Source organism: Haemaphysalis longicornis, unplaced genomic scaffold (genome assembly GCF_048455015.1).
Source record: "Haemaphysalis longicornis isolate Haplotype H1 unplaced genomic scaffold, Haemaphysalis longicornis Haplotype H1 scaffold_1, whole genome shotgun sequence".
In the NCBI taxonomy this organism is placed as follows: Eukaryota; Metazoa; Arthropoda; class Arachnida; order Ixodida; family Ixodidae; genus Haemaphysalis; species Haemaphysalis longicornis.
The window spans coordinates 465,616,096-465,637,105 of record NW_027526203.1 but is presented as its reverse complement, the minus strand read 5'-3'; the positions used below and the strand labels follow the sequence as shown (position 1 = coordinate 465,637,105).

At 47.5% G+C, this 21,010-nt stretch overlaps 2 protein-coding genes across 2 annotated transcripts in view; one reads left to right on the top strand and one right to left on the bottom strand.

Moving 5' to 3' along the window:
• The first annotated feature begins 143 nt into the window (after positions 1-143).
• LOC144156201 (ATP-dependent DNA helicase DDX11) lies at positions 144-3,061 on the top strand. The gene has a single exon (XM_077688077.1). It carries the CDS (start codon positions 269-271, stop codon positions 2,873-2,875), a length of 2,607 nt encoding a protein of 868 aa, XP_077544203.1. The 5' UTR covers positions 144-268; the 3' UTR covers positions 2,876-3,061.
• Tsf2 (transferrin 2) overlaps positions 3,036-21,010 on the bottom strand; it is a 40,124-nt gene continuing 22,149 nt past the window's right edge. Inside the window, exons 4-9 of the mRNA XM_077688079.1 lie at positions 19,733-20,058; positions 16,841-17,183; positions 13,176-13,279; positions 11,800-11,939; positions 6,432-6,547; positions 3,036-5,901 (exon numbers count right to left, since the gene is read on the bottom strand). Coding sequence (XP_077544205.1) covers positions 5,096-5,901; positions 6,432-6,547; positions 11,800-11,939; positions 13,176-13,279; positions 16,841-17,183; positions 19,733-20,058 — 1,835 coding nt within the window. The 3' untranslated portion in view covers positions 3,036-5,095. The remainder of the gene's footprint in view (positions 5,902-6,431; positions 6,548-11,799; positions 11,940-13,175; positions 13,280-16,840; positions 17,184-19,732; positions 20,059-21,010) is intronic.

The following is a 21,010-nucleotide window of genomic DNA, read 5'->3' as shown; positions in this document are numbered from 1 at the left end:
AGCTCAAAATAAAAATTTGGACTTCCAAGATAATTAAAATGTTTTCTAACTAGAAACAAGTCTGTGTAGTCATTTGAACAGCTTTAATAATTCAAAAATGAATTTTCAGAAAAAGTGTCACGTGACCACAAGCCTTGTTGGTTCTGCCGGTTGGTTCTGCCACTTTGCCGCTTTTTTTTTCGCGCGCTGAATCTGACCGGTATGAATGAAGCATTTTTAATGTAGTGCGAACAGTTCAAAGTTACTCCTACTTGCACGAAGTGTTACAATGGACTCGGACGCCGTGAATTTTCACTTTCCTTTTGAGCCGTATGATGTGCAACGCGCGTTTATGAAAGCATTGTACACTGCGCTCAGCGAAAGCAAAGTTGGAATCTTTGAAAGTCCTACTGGCACAGGTAAATCTTTGAGCCTTCTTTGTGGAGCGTTGTCCTGGTTGAGGGACCACAAAGACTCTAAAAAAGCTTCGCTTGAGGCCGAACTGGCGGAGTTGCGAGAGAAAGCTTCGACTCCGGTTGAGGCTGGGGATAAGGACTGGTTCGAGAAAGGTTTGCAGCGCGTAGTAATGAACGGGCGCCTGCACGAAGTCCAAAGCCAATATGACGATTTCACACGCAAAGACAAAAAGTATGATAAACTGAGGGAAGATGCAAGAAAAAGGCGACTCCAGATCTCAGACTCCAAAGCAAGGAGGGGACCAGAAGACGACGAGTTAACCAGGGAGAGCGCGTCGATTGCGCGTTTGCTAGAGGAAATCAACGAAGAGGGCCGGGAGGACATCGTTGACGACTACGATAGCGAAGACGATATTTCTGAAAGCGAGGATGATGGAGACCCTGGACCGAAAATAATCTACTGCAGCCGAACTCATTCCCAGCTCAGCCAGTTCGTCCGAGAGCTGCAGAAAACTGTGTTCAGCAATAATATCCGCACTGTGACACTCGCGTCTCGAGGCAACCTGTGCATCAACGATGCGGTGACCAGGTTGGGTAACCTGTCACTGATAAACGACCGCTGCTTGGACATGCAGAAGACCTCTTCCGTGTCCAAGGTGACTGCTGCCTCACCCGAGGGCAAGCGAGCCAAAAAGAAGTCCCCCGGCAAGTGCCCTTTCTACAGGGCACAGGCAATGGAGCTCTTAGCGGTGGACATTCTGACAGAGGTCCAGGACATTGAGCAAGTCGTCCATCACGCACGCAAGGAGAAGGCCTGCCCGTACTACGCGTCGAGGTACGCAACACCGGACGCAGAGCTCGTGCTCGTCCCATACAACATCCTTCTGCAAAAGACGACAAGGGACGCATGCAAGCTCACCCTCAAGGACAGCGTTGTGATCATTGACGAAGCACACAACCTGTTGGAGACCATCGCAGACTCCCACTCTGTGACGCTGAGGGTGCCCGCGCTCAGAGATGCCCAGCGTGTGCTTGGCGACTACTACAACCGCTACCATGCCCGGATGAATGTGAAAAATGTCATGTACATCAAGCAGGTCCTCTACATACTCAAGCGATTCGTACGGTATCTAACTGTGGACAACAAAGGCACCTGTCAAGAGGACACCTCAACCATGTGTTCGGTGAATGCTCTCTTGTTTGGCTGTGAACTGACCGCACTGAACCTGTTCAGGGTGGAACACTATCTTGAACACAGTCAGATTTCCCTCAAAGTGGGTTCGTTTGCCAAGAAAGCCAATGTGGCAGTGCAGAAAAAGCCAGAAGCTACCACGCTGTCAGACTTCCTCCGTTCTGTGAAAAAGAATGGCCCCAAGAAGTCTGTGCCATTGGAGGAAGCATCCTCGCAGCCGCCCGAAAACTCCTTCGTTGCGTCTGGAAATCCTATGATGGTGCTGCATGATTTCATTCGTGAACTTGCATATTCAGACAAGGATGGCCAAGTGCTGGTACACAGGGCTAAGGACCCGGAGAGCTCATTTCTGAAGTATCTGCTGCTGAGCCCCGCCAATAATTTCAAGGAAGTTGTGTCCGAAGCACGTGCAATCATTTTGGCTGGCGGCACAATGCAGCCAACCAGTGAATTCATTGACCAGCTCCTTATTCCTGCTGGGGTGCCTTCGGAACGCATCATGCACTTTTCGTGCGGTCACGTTGTGGCCAAAGAGAACCTGTCAGTCATGGCTTTAGGTGAGGGCCCCACAGGCAGGGCCTTTGAGTTCACATACAAGAATAAGATGGACCCAGAAATGATAGATGAACTGGGCAGCTTGCTTGTCAATGTCACCAGGATTATTCCAGGTGGCATTGTGTGCTTCTTTCCGTCGTACGAGTACGAGCAAGCAGTTTCGCAAAGGTGGAAAACAACTGGCGTGCTAGGCAAGTTGGCCACCAAGAAGCACATTTTCCACGAGCCCCCAAAGTCCTCGGAGCTTGAGAAGACCCTCGCGCGCTACAGCCAGTGTGCCCAGGCCTCGAGCAGTTCGGGAACCGTGACCGGAGCGATCCTCTTCTCGGTGGTTGGTGGGAAGATGAGCGAGGGCATCAACTTCTCTGACGACATGGGCCGCTGTGTGCTCATGGTTGGGCTTCCCTACCCGAATGCCAGGGCCCCCGAGATGAAGAGCAAGATGGAGTTCCTCAGTGCAACCTATCCCAAGTGTAGCGATGGGCGCAGTGCAGGGCAGCTCTACTATGAGAGCGTGTGCATGAAGGCCGTCAACCAGTCCATTGGCCGAGCCATCCGCCATAAGAACGACTACGCTGTCATCCTGCTGGTTGATCAACGCTACCAGAGACCCAGCATAATGAAAGCACTGCCGGCTTGGATTCAGGACAGCCTCAGTGCACCCACAAAATTTGGAGCTGCATTTGCTGCAATCCAACGGTTTTTCAAAGTTGAGAGAAGCCAGCAGCACTGACTGTGAGAATAGTTGCAAGCTGGAACCAAGAAGACCAGCAGTGCTGACAAGGGCCAAAAAGGCCTGCACATGGTGCTGGAACTGATCAAATGCAGCTGGTAACAACAGAGTACCCATAATGTGTTCAAGTGTAATGCAAAAAAAGACAGCACAAGTAACGCAATATTAAAAAAAGTTGTATTTGCACACACTTGTCTTGATTAACTTCATGAGACACTGCAGTCGATGATGGCTGGAATGTCTTTTACACATACTGCACCACAAGCCGCAGCAACGACATTTCAGCTTCGCGTAGCACATCCACTCAAGTTTACAGCGAAGCAACCAACTGATTTCATGCACGAAGCCAAATGTTGGTGACCCCATTCACCAACAGGTGGCCAACCGCAGCACAAGGCATTCACTGGGCAGAATCACAAGCACCGTGCAGGCAAAAATGTGCTGCACGGCACAAATGCTTTACACACACCGCGCAGCCGTAAAAAATACGAGTAAAAGGAATGTACAGAGCATAAAAATATATCACGGGTTCTCCTGCATTTGAGACCCAAGCTGTCTTTTCATGACAAGCAGTCGCAAGTCTGTTAGCGTTACTCCTGTACCAGCTGCATAAACGTACAAATGTAAAAAAATTTGTATATGAAAAAGTGTGCTAGACAAAAGTGGCCTAAAAAAACGAGAGCGCCTTGGAAAGGCTGCCTGTCTGTCACGTGTCTGCTTCTAGTTTATGTACAGCCCTGCTCAACATCCGAGAGGAGTAGAAGCAGCCACGTCAAGACAGGCTCGTGAGATTACAACTCGCGTATGGACGGAATGTTAAGTATGCGTAATGCACTGCTGAAAAGTGTGATTAAAGAGCACTTCATGGCTGAGGTAATTTGAGCCGCACAGAAGGCCTGAAGAGGCATAATGTGAGGACATGATTTCAAGGCATAAAGAACAGCAGGTTGAAGCAAACACCAGCTCTTGCATCAAATGAAAAGTTAGTGCAGCTGAAACAAGGACCAAAGGGAGACAAGAAACATGCACAAACAAGACGCACACACACACACATTTCACCTCTGTTCCTTATTTGCACCGGCATTTTAGTTTGCACCACTACATTCCTAGGTTTGCACTGTACAAGGGTTAGAACTGCTGTACCTCGCAATTAACTGTGAACACATGGTGTAACGACAATCAACTATGCAAATGCATTTTTTTTTTAGATTCTCAAAATCGCTACATGCACAATTAAAATCACAAGTGTCCCCACTCAAAAAATGAAAGCCTTGGCATTGACAGGTGGGTGTAAAAGCATACACACCATTTGCTCTAGAATTCTGAATTCCTAGTAGATGTTGCAGTAAATGATTGTCATGCGTGACATTTCAGTCCTTCAGACAAGCAGCCAGCAGGTCCATGTCTTAAGAGAGCCAGGTACATAAACAGAAGCCAAGGGCAAGTAAGTGTTACTAATAACAGAAAACTTTCAGTTTTCCATAACCATTGTGCACACCCTTCCTAGGGGCAATGGGATGCACAAGCTGCCTTTTCATTGGGGAAGCATTCAGAATAAGAGCAAATGCAAACAAAAACTGCAACTACGTTAATATCACATCGCTGACCGCCCTATCAGGTGGCTTATTGCTTATGCCAGCAAGTGGCAGCACTTTCCAATACAAAAATTCAGATCTAACACTGTTATTCAAAATGAACAATAGCAGCTACAACCACACATGACGACGATGCTTTTTCACTACTTGCAAATACTCCACACACTTCCAAAACATTACTGGCATGTAAAGTGGGTTGTAATTAAAGGCCCCGGACTGATTAAAATCATTTGTAAAGTGCACGAAATGTTCCTTACATGGGGGTGTTGGTAGTGTGCCTCGATCAGAGAAGCCACCGTAACCTGCAGCATAAAGGCAGAATTCTAGCTGCTACACATACACCGTGGACAAACGGTCATTTCATGATTAGAGTTGGAAGACACTGGAGAGCTGTAAAATTCTAACCAGCAGTTCATGTTGCCTGAAAAGTATCTCACACTTAAACTTCCAAATTCTGCTTGCAGCTGGCAGAGATTGCTTCATTCACTGCAAAAAGTGCAATGCTTTTTAAGGTAAGGCAGTGAATGAATGATGAAAACCAGGTTGTGCACTGCTAAACAAGTCTGGTTGCCCACTCGATTCATGCAATAAGTGGGAGCGTACCACCTTTCCTGGCATAAAGTGCTCAAGCCCAGAAACGCAAACAGAGGATACAGGACAGCATGAGCCCCACAGACAGCTGCACACCGACGGAGCCTGCAGAGCAGTCCACCAGCCGGACGGCCTGGAGAAAGTCGCTACCCAAATAGTCCGCATAGTTGCGCCTGTGTAAAGGCACTGGCTTGAGCTGCTGGGTTGAATCCTGAAAGATGAGGTCACGGTGCGCGGCTTCCGACACAAACATCTTGAAGGTGAAATCCTCGCTGTACTTGGAACCGTAGAACTGCTGCGCATAGACGAAGAGGTTGATGTAGGCGTCGATCATGCCCTGCGGCTTGTGGGGGCTCGTCACAATGGCATTGGAGGCCACCTTGCCCAGGTTGCACTGGACGTACTTGTCCTGTGGCTGGCGGGAACCGTCCCGGCAGACCAGCTCGAAGTCGCCCGGCATGATGTTCCGCGCCCACCACATGCTGTTGCGGCCGGCTGTGTTCTCAAACACGGTGGTGTGCTTGACGAAGGCGATCTGGCCGCCGCCTTCGACGAGGCACCGGAAGGCGCCCGTGTGGCCGTAGAACGGCTCGGCCGCATCGCGGCCGCAGAAGTGAGTGCTGGTCCCATGGCAGAGGTCGCACAGGTTCTTGTAGCTGCGCTCAGAGCCCACAAACTCGCGCGACAGGGCGCCGGGCACGCAGCTCTTGGAGAAGAACTCCGAGGCCGAGCGTGCCGAGTCGCACCCGTACGAGCGCATGCGCTCGTTGCTGATCAGGAAGCTCAGGGGCACCACCCAGCCGGCCGCCTGGTTGATGCCTGTGTGGCACGAGGTCTTGCCTGCAGCCGAGAGACGTACCCAGAGTGAGCACCGATGCCTGGCACAGCTTGCAGCTTGCACAGCATGACGCTTGGACCAATCTGGTCTATGACATTTACAGTCGCCAACCACACATTTCTGCTTAAACTGTCTAGCAACATATTGGTGATCTTTTCAACTGCTGGATTATTTGGACATTTTCATTGTTGACTGACTGAAAATTTTGGCACTGATGGCCAACTGATGACTTACCTAGGCGGCAAGCACCAGCACCTTTGCTGCTCACTCCTTTCTCCTGCTAACAGTGGACAGCTGCTTCACTTTACACATTTAGTGTCCAAAAATCTGGATTTTTGAAAAGTAATTTTTTACAACTACACAACGATAAACACTTTAATCATTTTTTGCATTTATTTTTCTTTCTAACAAAACTGGCCAAAGTAAATAATAACTTGTGAGGAGCAGCCTACATTGTACACTTCATAGCTAAGAAAACCTAGAAGCCACAATAGTAACATGCTAGAAAAGATGTAATAACAGCACTCCTTGCCTTTTAGGTACAGCAGATCTGTCTCTTTGTCTCCTTGCAGAGTCACAGCAACAGCATAATAGTACGGTTCATCCAAATTGTGCTGCTCAGTGATGATAGGAACAAGGCCAAAGGAGCTGTAAAAAACAAATAATACAGTATTTCAAGCTCATCACTGCAACACCACCACAAAGTATCATTCAATCAGAACGATGGCAGAAGTCATAGCAAACATAACAAACGCGCAGAAAAGTGAGTCCACCGAAGCCTATTGCCATTGAATTGTCAACTACTTACTGCCCACTGCAAAGGAAATCTACGGGTCCAACAAGCTTGGGGCTAGTATTTATATATGCAAGGAGATCTAATACAATCTTTACATAATGAGCTCAAGCTTTAGGGGCTGCAATAATTTTGAGTTCAGTAGCATGACCCACATCATATATTCCTTATATCGTAGGAATGTCACAGTTACTGAAACTATGCAAAACCATTGGATTGTAACCTTGGAATCACAACGCAAGTTTATTCACCTTAAGTTTCTTTATTCTGCTACTAACCGCAAGCTCGGTCTTGAACCCTCTTTATTTGTAACCCCTCTATTAGCACGGCGAACTTGTCATTCACACGCTTTACCTCTCACCCTGTTTTTTGCTTGGACCGCTTTGTTCAAATTTTCCTTCTTCCCATAAACAGTCAATCACTGGAACAACACTTCCGTAGAAGACCTGCTATCTGTACAGCGACTTGAACCCAGTGTTTAAAATAGATACCTGTGCCATTTTAATTTTCATACCCCTTTCCTATGTACTGTTTTGCTGGCATGCTTTTCTTCACTGTTCTGACAAACTGTTGTGCCCCTTGTTTTGCCTCTGAGTTATCTGATATTATCAATGTCTCGGCTCATCTTCTATATTTTGCAGCATGTACACAAGATGCTTTTTGTCGTCGCTGTCTTTTGTGTGTGATATATGTACCCCTTCTGCTCGGGCTAACAGCCTGCAGTATTTCTTTAATACATAAATAAATGTTTGGCATAAATCAAACGTCCAGACTGATCAGAGTTCAATATACAGTGAAATCTCGATGAAACAATTCTGGGTGATATGAATTTCGGTATGATATGAATTTCTGAGATGACCTGGCGAAATTGCATTGTTTGCAATGAGCAAAATTTCGCCTGTTACAAACAGACATGCGCGACCCGGCGGATGATACGAACGAGCCGCCGAGGCGCCCGACTGCCGGGCGAGCAAGCATCGGCGACGTCAAGCTCTCTTCCCCCTCTTTGTCACTATTTCTCCAGGAACGGCTGGGCTGTAGTTGTGAGAGCGAACGCGGCGTGCGGAGTCTACCGCGGTCGCGCCGCCGGGGAGAAGATTGCCTTGATGGCCTTGGGAAAGCAGTGACGCCACTCAGGTGCTGGCATCAAGCAGGCGGGGCTCCTGCAACTCACTCGCAGCAATACAAGCTGCCGTAGAGCCAACGCCAACCGCAATACCAGCGGCTTACGGGAGCACATCACCGGTATAGGTCGCCTGAGAGTCCGTCTCTTCCTAAGACTGGCGATCTCTCGCGACCAACGAGCCCGCTGCCGAGCCGCGCGAAGCTCTTACTGCCTAAACTAAACCTCGAGCGGAGACTTCACGGCATCGAGACGCACGCACTCAGGAAGCGCGGAGACAACGGTCCCATTGCTCCCGCTTCCCCCAACAGGGAACGGAGCAATCCCCCTCGCTCTTTGTCAGGCGTCAGATCGGCGAACACTCTGCCTCGAACTCGAAGCACAGTAGCGGTGGGCTTATGGTGCAGTTTGCGAACTCCCAAACACTGCACCCTCACTCGGTAGTGTCCGCCGCGCCTGCGGGAAACTTCAACCGGCGCCACCGGCACAACTGCGCGGTGACGGCGCTATGAGGAAGGCGACCCGCCGCCATGTTGGAACAAGGCCTACGTACCTCCCGTCTCGCAAGTGGGCCACGACTGTGGTGGTCGGAGAATACAGAGCATGTATACTTCGGACGTACCACCTGGTACGTATAGGAAGGTTTACACGTTTGCCGTCACAGCTGTATCGGGCACCACAACTGTCTGCCTGCAACCGACTGGCGTGAGGCGTTTCGTCCGGTCTTCCAGACAAAGCGTAGCGGGCTACTGCTGCAGCAACGCCTACACCGCCGAGTTGGTAGCCTGAACCATGCCTGTGGTCGATGTAGCAGACGCAATGAAGATCGAGACCTCCCATCCTCACTGCAAATGTCCACGGACACCATCGGCACCGAAGGCTCGGCATTGTTCTTGGGGAGCTAGCAACCTCGAATTCGTCTGAAGACGAGACCCACATTCGGGCGCCATGTGGGATATTGTAGGGTTCTTAGGGGCGACCTAGCCAGTACTCCGGCGTAAGCCACCTCGCTAGCTCCCGGCGTGTCAACCACGCAGGCTCCCGAGCCTACGACAGCCCAGCTAGGTTCGCCAATAAGAGAACACAGTTGACAGTAGTGCTGAAGCACAGCCGTTTATTTAGGAACCCCCAAAGCATGCGAGCACAAGGCTCGACGGCGTTCACGAATCACGCCATCCGGGTCGTGATCGCGAACGGGAGGCAGGCACTCACGGTGCGCGACAAACAACAGTTCCCACCTGAGATACATGTCTGCTGTCACCGCCGCGTCACTCCTGTCACTCTTGCTCGCGCAGCCTGTGTGCTTATGCCGCATGCGGACCGGTGGTGCCATCTCTCGGCGGTGCCGATGAACGAGCGGAGCGCCGGACCGGTTTCAGCACAACACGTCTCTCCCCGAAGCGCGCGCCGGCTTGGGATCGCGAGCCGCGGTTCTCTACGATTCCCACATCATCTTCGTGCAGGATGTGATGGCTTTTATCATAGATGCCTTCTCGTCTTGCGTTTTTTCGCTTCCCGCCTGGCACATACATGAAGCTCGAAACATGCACGTAGCACGATGAAAAGTAAGACTGAAGCGCTAAAAAAAAAAAAAAAAAAAAAAAAAAAAAAAAAAAAAAACAAACAAACGCACACAGCTTTATCAAAGCAGCGGTGAGTGACACCAGTCGCAGGCGAGCACGCCGCTGCTGTGCGTGGTGCGTGCAGTGGCTGTGTGCAGTGGCTGCATACCGTGTGCAGCACGAAGAGGTGGGAATGGCTTCGCGGGCACAGCGGACGCAAGGTGTGCCGTTCAGCTTTGCGCGCATTGCACGAGGATGCATGACGGGAGTTTTGAACTGCTAAATACAGCTGTCACGTTGCACACCGCCTCATATCCGCATTGCACACTGTCGTGAAATTGGGCCAAATTTTATTTCCTAACAAAATTTGTTCGTTATATCCTGTAAAGGGGAATGTTACGTCACTAAAACGAGGTTTTAAAGGAGCCATGAAGAGAAAACAAAAGTTTGTTTTATTTGAAAGATTAGGTGTTTCATAGTACCCTAAGCGCTTTCCCGGAAGCAAATGATGCTTTATTCACTGAGAAATAAGGCAATTTAAGCCAAAATTTTAAATCTCCCGCTAAATTGCACATTTCGTGACGTGAACAATGGCGTCATACAAGCCGGTCCATGAAACAGATACTTAGTATGTAGACTCCGTATAGCACCCACACGCGGGAATCAAACAGCAACCGGAACTCGTGCCGAAACCGAGACGACGGCCATTTTAAAAATACTAGTAAAACCTAGTGCACCCGCAGCCATAGTCATGGAATCGCCTGATCCGGAGAACAAAACTCTCGCCGAGCAGCTCGGGCTTGCATTTAACAACCTCACACCACTTGAACGCTCAATGCCTCTAAGTGCACGAGCGGCAGGAGTTGTGGGATACACGGATGGACCGGAAAGCGACCATTCCGCGATAGCCACAACAGCCGAACGCCCAGCCGTAGGCACCGCTGCCTCGTCAGCCCCGTCGCGACGGACGAATACAGACTTGTACGTATGTGCTGTATTTTTATTACGGTTACTAATAGTTCAATTTCAGTAGCAGTATCGCTTATGCCAGTTGGCCGGTGCCGTGTATGGAAAGCCGTTCGCGCGAGCTCTCTGCTCCGACCAGAAAGATATGAGCGTCAATGCGTGGTGTGTACGGCATTTTTTTCCCCCTAGGTCAGAGCGCTTTGACGGCGATTTGACGAAGTCGGCTACGAGCGCCAGCATGTCCCAGGAGTGAGCTAACGTAAGGGTCCCTGCTGTAATCACTTCCTCGGAAATGAAGTGAGCACACTCATACTTCTTTTATCTCTCTTTCTCCTCCGTTTGCAAAGTTCACAAAACGTAGCCACTTGCTTCGCCGAGGTTCGTCGTTGGGCAGCACATGAAAGGAGATCTCCTCACCGGCGGGGATGTCGCACTCCCTCGACGATTTGCCTGTACTACATGGGCATTTCATTGTAAAGTACTCGAACAAACTGAAGTTTTCAGTGGTTGTAAACTGGAAACGAGCTCCTAACAACAGCAGCAAGCCAACACCATTCCGAAACTTCTGCGACGACTGTCACTATCTCGTCGCTGCTTGCTGTTCCTTACTCCCCTCGTTTCTATTTTTACCTTTGCTGGCTGGCGATATGACGGCCAACCTCCTGTGAAGGGATTATGATACCAAGCAAGGTCGCGGCTGTGCGTGCTGGGACGGTTCGTTGGCCCCGAAGAGCCTCGAACCCAAAAATTCGTCTGCGCGACGGTGGCGACGGCGAGATGTCGAGTTCGGCTAGCAGTAGTTTCGTACGCATTGGCATACACGCTTGCGTTTTTATTCGGAACTTCAACCGTTTACTCCACCGTTCTTAGTGTCATAAAAGGAATGTGCAGTAAGTTTAACGGGAATATACCTCACTATGCAAACTGGTAAGCCCTGCCTAACTTGCGTTTGCCGGCCTCCGCCAATCGCAGAGCATTCTCGTGTGACATCATAGGTTCTGTTGCGGGAAATGAGCTGGTGGGTCGCATGGTCATTCCCTTTTTTCCTAATTATGTAGCTTATTTGAGCGAAGTTTGTGTTAAAAGTGGTGTCAGTATGGTTCTAACGAGGCAATCTTTCGAATGAACCAAACTTGTGTTTTCTCTTCATGGCTCCTTTAAATACACTGGTTTCTATGGGGACTTTCAAGGGGAATTATGATTTGCTCGTTATATTTATTATTTCATTAGAGCCTGACTCGTTATAATGAGGTCTAACTGTAGATGCAAAGCACTCTTACTCCTTTAGGCAGGATTTTCAAGGGTAATTTCAGACCAGTTGATATAAGCAATACATAATTCTAAATATGCCAGTTGAACACAGATGGGTTTAATTGTGTAGTTGCACATCAAGACAAACGCAATGTTTGGAAAACAAAAACAGTCAAAGAGAGAGCAAGAAATGTGGGATACTCACTGGCCCGCCCGGTAAATGTCGCCTGCCTCCAAAACGACAAGGTCTGCAAGGCCATCTTGGATCATGTGCATGCAGCCAAGGTGGCTGTGGCTACGCACACAGTTCAGGTCCGGCTTCAGCAGCTGCGACTTGAAAGCAGTCTGCAGAGAACAAGCACCGGGCGTGTGCACAGCTCAGAAGCAGGCCAAACCCCCACAATGGTGCAACACTGGTTTTCAATCTGCTCGCCTACTTCACAGATAGCACAGTCTACATGGGCCCAATTCATGCAGGCTTATTGGGCTCACATTGTTTATGTGCTGCCTAGTGGGCTTGTAAGTGAGCAGTGGTAACGAGCGCACAGTCAATGCCATCAAATCCATTCTCCTGGACAGGTTTTGGTGATTTCATTAGTTCCGCTTGTACGGATACAAATAAGTAATGTCAGGAAGAACGGCACATTATTCCTCACACAGAAAGATTCTTCTACATGACTGCACATTCAAGTTGACATAGGTATTAAAATGTTTCTTGAAAAAGTATTTTGGTAGGGGTAAGAAGATGACAACAGCCGCCGGAAACATTTATCACTTTATCGAAACAGGCTACATTTTATCTTTAGACAGTATCTTGGTTTTCCCCCATGTTTCATGATATTTTGTATGGGCACTGGGGATTGTATTTGCTCTTGTAGCCCGAGCTAAGTAGCTTCGTTTATTAAAAAGAATGCTTTGTCCCGATAACAATGATACCACAGTCTTACTGAAAACTTCAAACAAATAATCGAGGTATTAAACAAAGCAGATGAAGCAGTAGCAACATCTCAGCCAATTTCCATGTAGGTCTCTGAAATGTCGCAGGGTCTCTCTATAATGTTTCTATAATATTTGTGCGATTGGCAACCGCCGACCAGAGCCACTACCAAAAAACATGACTGGGCAATTGAAGCAAGGTCTCTAGTTCCGTTTGATTGCATCACTTGAATGCTTACGTGCACTTAAGAGTTTCCGTCTACTGCGGTACAGCTGACATCATGCAGTGCCAATTTGGAAAGTTTTTCAGCATTTCTTCCATTTTATTTTTTTTTTGTTTAAAAGAATGCCATTCATGGCTAGAATAGAGCTGAGTGAGTTACCTTTTAAATTGAACTAGGCTGCACTTTGCCTACGGCTTCTTTAAAAATAAAAGAAGACGAGCGTGCCCAGTAATGTTTTCTAGAGAAAAGTTGCAATTATTATTTTAACAAAGAAGTTCATTTGTCCCAAAATAAATTTGTAGGCCATCCCAGCCATCCATATACACAACATAAATGCCAAACTCTGAGTAAACAGCCGGGCTACAAGTTAGAAAAACAGGCAAGACATGCAAAAACAGCCCAGACAAGGCATCATGCTGACCTTCATGCGATGGCATTTCTCCATCTCTTTTTCAGCAACCACACAAAGCACCGCAGGAGGGACCGGGCACCGACGCAGTTTTGTGAAGTACTCCACGTGCCTCCCTGCATGGCGAATCGGATTCGTGAGGGAATGCTACACACAGCCAGGCACAATCGAACGCTCATCTATGGGGCTTTGTACTTCTACTTTCAGCTCTATCTTTCCTGGCAAAGTAAATTTTTTGTTTAGCATCATTCAAGCTGCATGCTGACACCCGGCTTCAGCATAAGGTGTTTTTAGTGCCAAATTGACTCTTTCAGTGTCACTGATACACTGATAGTACATTGCCACGTTTCCTTCTAACAGCATCTGTGACGTGCCTGTACATTTTGCATTGCCAGTTTAAAAATGCATGTAAAAACAGAATGCTTCCATGCCCGGGAGGATCCCATCATCAGTAGCATCTCTCTTGCTTCTTTTGTGCAGGTTACCTACATTTTGTGGCACGAAATCCCTCCCTCCAAGAGCATAGTTGCTGTGCCTGTAGTGAACGGTGGCTCCGTTTTATATACCAGTACTACGCTTGCAGTCTTCCGCAGTAAGATCCATACCGCTGCATCTGGTCCCTGCACATGGGGCAGCGCTGCTACCTCTTGCATATTTTTTTCATATCTCCTGCTATCTCAGTTCCATGGTGCGAGTTTTCCACCTTCGCTCAGGGTCACCTCCTTCAAAGCTGCCCCCTAAGGTGGCACTTTTTTTTTTTTACTTGTTGCTTCCCTTTCCATTCCTTTCCCATCCCTGTCCTTTATCTTTCCTCTCTCTCTTTCATTTCTCATTCAGCTGTTCCCGTACCTGCTTTGGGACGCAGAGAGCAACGAAATGACCACCTCCGCAGGTGCAATTTGGAATGGTAAAGCCTTCGACAGTGGAGCCGAGTGCTGACTTTTCTGATTCTAAATACAATCCAAGCTTGTAGTCAGAAAACAGCTCGTTATTTGAGGGAAGTGCCAAATATCGAGCTCTTTCAACTTTGACCATGCACGGTGGCACCACTGCACAGGCATGCATGTCAGTGCTGAAGCAAGGTTCGAAAAGTTATCTCTTACCCAATGCGCAACTGACACAAACTGGAAACTAAAATCTGCATTTGCAATAGTCTAAATATTTTTCTATGTTTACAATAAAAAAAAATTGGCCTCAGTGTCCATCCCTTGATTCCTTTAGGAGGAAAACCCCACTATGAGGAAAACCCAACTATGGGGGTGTGCCACTCCGGGAAAAACTTGACACTGAAAGAGTTAACGTTCAGTGAGCAGACAAAATGCTATGAGTCCCAGATGTAATCCACTTAAATTAAAATGTGCGCTTAATTTTGAACACTGATGCACACACACAAATCTGTGTTCCACTTTTTCACCCAAACTTCAAGTGCTACGACAACATTATGGCGGTCATACATGACCACACAAAAATACAGGTTTGTAGTAACTACTGTGAGTGTTACAATGGGTTGGCATTCTTGCACTTGTACTTATTTGTGTGTGTACTGTATCGAGAATACAATGCCACATTAAACATGCAATCATTTGAATTTTCACAATACAACTTTAAAAGAGGAAAATTTTATTTGAACGGCCACGACAGGTGGATTAAGCATCAAAGAAGTCCTTGAAAATTCAATACTGGCTGAAAATGCCCCTTGTGTACACTGTGAAAAATGTAAGTACAGGGCTTGAGAAGCTTTGTTGTATTTACTTTGTACTGCACTGCAATATAGCATGTCTAGCCTGAAACAACTGGCAAGCATACTTGCTTCAAATACATTAAAAAGTGCCTCACATTTTCTTTTCCTATTCGGCAAAAATTATGAGCATGACAGTACTGACACTTCTACAGCCTTTTATCACTGAAGCATCTTTGCAATACGCCTACAACAGCTTTACATGTCCATGCATTCATTTAGGCAACAGGGTAACGTTTGCAGGTGCGGTCGTAGATGTGCCTCCAAACTTGAAGGAATTTCTAACATCTCTGAGGCAATCTTCAGTGCAAGGTGCTAAAATCGAGCAATTTTTGTATCCCGCCGGAAAGGTTTTCCTTTAACACCTTGTTTTCCTCTTTTTTTTTCCAGGCCTTGGCTTTTGAGGTAACACTGACCATTCAATATCACTTGTGAGCATGTGCCCTCTCCCCAATAAAACATTACCTACCTCACATAAAATATTGCCCATATAATTAACTTTGGCCATAGTGATGCAGCAACCCCGGTGTTGCGAAAGAGACAAAGATCCAAAGAAAAAAAAATCAGAAGTACCTGAATGAACTTAACACTTTCCTTTAGAGGTCAATTTGTACCTCCCAGTAATGCTTTATTCAAAGCATTCATTTATTCAACACTTTCTTTTTTAGCCATTCTAGTCGTTAATATCTTCTGAAGTTCTGAAGCGTAACCAACTACATATTATACTACATTTTATATATACAGCTGAACCTGTACTGAAAAAAATTGCTCCAGCAATCTAATGAATTTAAGGAACGGGCTATATTGGGATATTGGCAGTAAATATGGTAGTGGTGGTTAGTTAACGAAGCTATGATTATAGTGAAGTAAATTCAGGCTCTCCCTTCAATTTCATTACAAGGCCTTACTGTACAACAATATATAAATACCAACTGCAATAAGAATAACAGACAATTTCAAAACCCGTGTAAACAATAATTTCATGCAAGTACTAAGGACATTTCAATGACAACAGGGGAAACTTGCACTGTTTTAAATAGAAAAATGTGGCCTTCTCAAAAAGACAAGCTGCGTGTGCCGTTGCTCCACTCTCCTGCCGTTTCACCTGATCCCTAGCCCGTGCAGCCGTGGCCCGATACTCGCACTAAAACAAGCTGCTGCATGGCAAATAACTCCAACTGGTGCAGCCCCTTCACACTCCCTGCCACACATGCGATCCGGCACGACCACTGCGGCAACCCAGATTTCGCAAACTCTGCACGCTCCGGAAGGTCAAGGCTAGGTTTACGGGGCAATTTCGATTCGTCTCCCACTAGGTTTGGCTTGCTGCGAGCTTCAGCCTTCACGCTCCACACACAGCGCAACTGAGATGACCACACATGGCAGCGACTTTGCTGGTAAAAGTATGAGCATGCTGGCTGTCCTGACTACGAGTTGAAGCCAAAAACCGAGGCAGATTGACACCCCGTTGTCCGACATCTTGGGTCCCGAGTTTGAGACAGCCGCGACATCTCAAACATGGGTGAGGCAAAACAAAATTGGGTGAGAAAAGATTTCACATTGATGCATGAATTCAAAGGCAAGATAATTGAAGCTGTGCACACTGCAGTGGACATTCCAGACACAGGACATTAAAAAATACACACATGCATACATTCATCTGTTTTCTCTCTTTCTCATGCACACACACACAAGCACACACTGACAGTCCTTTTAGAAAAAAAAAAAAAAACTAGGCAATAACTTTTACTGTGTCTCGTATACGATGCAGAATAGAAGAAAAGCCACTGTCTAAACAGCTGAAATGGGCCTTTGTTAAATCGGAAGCATCCCTTGTTTAGCACCTTTCAGTCGCAATGTTGGTGCCCCAAAGCCCAGCTAGCAACATCATGCACATAACTTGCAGGGCAAGGTGACCCCAGCCCTGTGGCCCCCTTACCAAGGTAGCCGGCAAAGGTCTGCTCGTAGCCACCGAGAGGCACCAGCTCTGTGGTGAGATCCTGCAGCAGCAGGTTGGTGGCATTGCCATAGCGGCTGCCGCTTGCAAACAGGTAGAACTTGGACAGCTCCGTGACGTTGACGAAGAGGGGCCGCTCGGTGGTCGGCTGGCCACTCCAGAAGGGGGTCGGGGGCTGCCCACCTGCCCAGCTGCCGCTCTGGTTCACGCCCCGGCTCCACTCGGGAGTTGGGTTCAGGCTGTAGCCGCCACCACCGTCCGCGTGGCTCTGGTAGAACCAGGGCAGCTGTCCCAGCGGAGGCGTTCCAAAGGTGCTCAGGACCTTCTGCAGAAGGACAAGCAGGGGAAGCCATCAGCACGCCACAAACTGTGTCTGCGAGAAGCAGCAGCTACAATTGAAGAGTCAGGGTGAGCAAAGGTTGTACAGCTGCAAGCAAGCCAACAAGGGAGAGAATTATACCAAAGTGGCAAAGCTGGACTGACGCTACCAGTTATTGTACATTAGTATGGGAAACCACAGCCAGCAGAAAACACAAGACACTAACTGCGCTCCCGAATGAGATTTGAAGATTATTTGAAGTATATACCCGACCACCTCGACATCTACACACTAGCCCATTGTTTACAAAGCACACACACACATGCGAGCAACCCAAATTTGCTATTTTAAGTTATTACACTATATCAGCAGCAACAAATTAAGCGTCGACGACAACTGTGCTCAAAGTCCGCATTACACATTCTGTAAACAACAAGTTCAGAGACCAGTCATTAGAACTAATTACACTCAGCAACACATGGACTACTAAGTTCCCACCATTTTAAATAAAGTCGATCATGTATTTTAGCAATACAAGACATAAAAGGAAGTATATAAAACACCACTTATTCAAAACAACATTTAGTACTCCTAATCTTTCAAACTGTGCGTCTGTAACAAGCATGCTGGAGGAGTTTACCTACATGCTTCTTAAGCCAACCTCATAACCCCTTTTCATTGCATTTTTTTGTACCATGATACAATTGTATGTTTTTGGTTTATTGCAGGATCATATATGCTGGGGTTTCTTAACCCTTTCAGGGTCACAGACGTACATATACGTTCTCTGCAAACACCTTCAAAATGGTCAATAACGCATTTGTACGTCATCGCTTGTATGTTTAAAAAGCACGCCTTTTTCGCCAACTTCTCTTGCTTGGCATGTGCTACCACACTGCGGAAATACATCAAATTATTTTGTTCCGCCGATGGCTGTTATTTTTATTTTTTTATTATTTACTTCAGCGGCGCGCCGGCTATCGCTTGCACATCCGGTAACGAGGGGGCACGCTGGGTATCGCCTCTCATCTCTTGTGCCTGCCACAGACCAAGGGCGCCTGCGAAACTGATGAGGCTCTTTTATCCTTTTTTTTTTGTTTTTTATAGGAGCAGTGCGCCGTCTATCACTCGCGCATCCGGCCGCGTGCACAGCGGCTGGTTTTGGTATCGTCCTCCGGGCTTCCTGCTTTTTGCGCCCGCAAAACTGATGTCTATCTGATCTCGATTCACTCAAAAGGTGCCAGCTTGTTACTCTCTCGTTTTTATTAAGAATTTTTTTTGTGTTACTCATGAATAAACCACATGTAACAACAAAAACGATTTTTTTGTCACTTTATGGCCACCCCAAAAAAATTACGATTTTTCCTTGAAATAGATTCATCCGAAGAATTCAAATCAGCAATAACAAAAATCAACTCTGGGGGGTCGCATTTGGCGAAAAAAGTCGACCCTCAAAGGGTTAATGCGGTACGTGTGCCACGGTGCAATATCATTTTGGCATAGATCAGGATGTATGCATTATGTTCTCTATGTATGTGCAAAGCCATGCATAACTGCTGTCGGGGTAAAGGCCTCTGTCAGGCTTCTAGCCTACTGCTTTCCCTGCCTTTCCATCATTTCCCGCTGAATGCAAGAAGAAATAAACTTGAAAGTCAAACGTCAAACATTTTAAAGCCAATTAGATGGCCAGAAATGCACCAGATCCACACACCCCAAAAAATTTGAGCAGATTTTTTTTCCAGGTTACCTCTTCAGTCTAGCTTCAGAGGCATCATACACTGAACGGGGTCTAGCAAGTGCTGTAACTCCGTGCACTGTGAGCACATTTAGGGATTGGGAATTTGCTGTATACCACCCTTTTCTGGCTCATGCGATGTTGGCATTGGCATTGCCAACCAGGAGAAGAAAATGAAAAGCATAGCGGAGGATGAAAGTACTCAAACAGCAAAGAGAGTTTGACGAGGAAAGTGAAAGACAATGGTACGATGGTAGTGTGAGGAAATTGCAGGAGTGAGGAGGAAAGTGGGAGAGCATACAGTGGGGGTACGCGGCAGCAGCTCTGCACTCCGACATCGCCTGTGGCGGCTGCTGCGAAATGTGCAGCCTGAAATGAGACTCGGCGGTCGCGGCACAAACAGGTGTTCTGAGGACCCCTCATCAAAGAGGCAGTCAAGCAAGGTACACGCTCCTCTCCCTTATATATAAACATTCCACCCATATAATCACAACACAACGTTGCCTCACGCAGTCCTTCCTGGACAATAAGCGATGCAGTTAGTGCACGTGCTTCCTCTGCCACTGCTAGTGAATGCACTGCCCAAGAGCAGGCTCAGTGCTGTCACTGCAAGTAGCCAGAGGTGCTCGCCGCCAAAGCAGACGCTAAGAGTGTCCATGGTTCTACACGCATGTCTTGTTCAAATTCTTCCCCACACTACATCCAGCCTCGAATTACCTCAATAGCTGCCCTGAAAACATGCGCTACAAAGAAGCGTCATGGCTGGCCCATTTGGTGTGACCCCAAAGTTTCGCGCTACGGCAAGACATGCGGAGCCCACCCGGAGAAACTCCTGGTACTGCACACGGACGCTGGGCGGGGTCTCCGAGGTGGTGACGATCACGTTGGGGGGCACCCTGCCCCAGTTGCAGGAGAGGAACTGGTCGGGCTCAGCCGTCTCGCCCGTCGGGCAGAGCAGCCGGAAACGGCCCGGCGGGATCTGGCCCTGGAAGACCTCGCTGAGAGTGGTGTGCTTGACAAAGGCCACCTGGCCCTTCTCCATGAGGCAGCGGACGGCCCCCTGGTAGCCCGCAAAGGGGTCGTTGCCCGAGCACCGCTCGCCCGGCCGCCCCTCGCACAGCGCACACATTTTCTGCGGGTTGTCGCCTGGAACACAGGGCCTGGGGCTCAGGTTCTGCCCAACTTTGTCTAGGGACACGCAAGGCTGCAGCTGGTCTAGGAAAATTATGACTCCACTTACCCCGCTGCGTTACACACAAGAAAACCACCTATCATATGCCACGGCTGGTGTGTAGGATTTCCGATTTAAGCCGGGGAAAAAAAAAAAAAAAGGTAAGCCATAAGTATTTTTACAAATTTGGTTTCAACAGCAACAACAACAACAAAAACGCCAGCTTTTAGAACAACGGGTGAACAAGGGAGGGGCAGTAACTCCACACTGTGCAACAATACACACTGCACTTCATGTACACCGAGTACTGTAAAGGGCCCCTGAAAAGGTTCTTAATCCTTTGTTTTCACACCTCCTCCTCAGCTTTCCTCTGGTTGAAGAGGACATAGATATAGTCAACTTTTGCAGTTTTTTATAGCCTCTGCTGACAATCGTCAAGATGGGTTGAAAAAAAAAAAAAGTGCAAGGGATTGTACGCATGAATTTCTAGATCAGAAGTGTGCAACTAGAGTCACTAAATAAGGTTAAAACCGTATATAGTGACACTAAATAAAACCGTATATAGTGACACTATGTGCAACTTTCAACAATACTGAGAAAGACGATCACACTACTCTCATGTAGGTGCGTATTACAATCAGGTAAGTAAACATGCCTTGATTGGTAGCAAAATGTACAGTTGCTGTATGGACTTAATATGAACTGTGGGCTGTGAGGCCTCAAAACTTTTGGTGCTAATCAGTGAAATGCTGTAGCGGGATTTGAAGACGTCAAGAGAACCAAAAAGACCATAACAAATTAAAAAGCCCAATAGTAATACTGTACATTCAAACATTTCCCACAGTTAGAAAAAATAGCAGAAATACACCACATTCCGGTGGTATTTTTGGTTCTGCTGAAGTTGTAGAACGTGTGCCAGAAAGTTAA

Excerpts from the sequence above, each read along its gene's own strand:
- LOC144156201 (XM_077688077.1), top strand. The coding sequence starts at position 269 with ATGGACTCGGACGCCGTGAATTTTCACTTTCCTTTTGAGCCGTATGAT.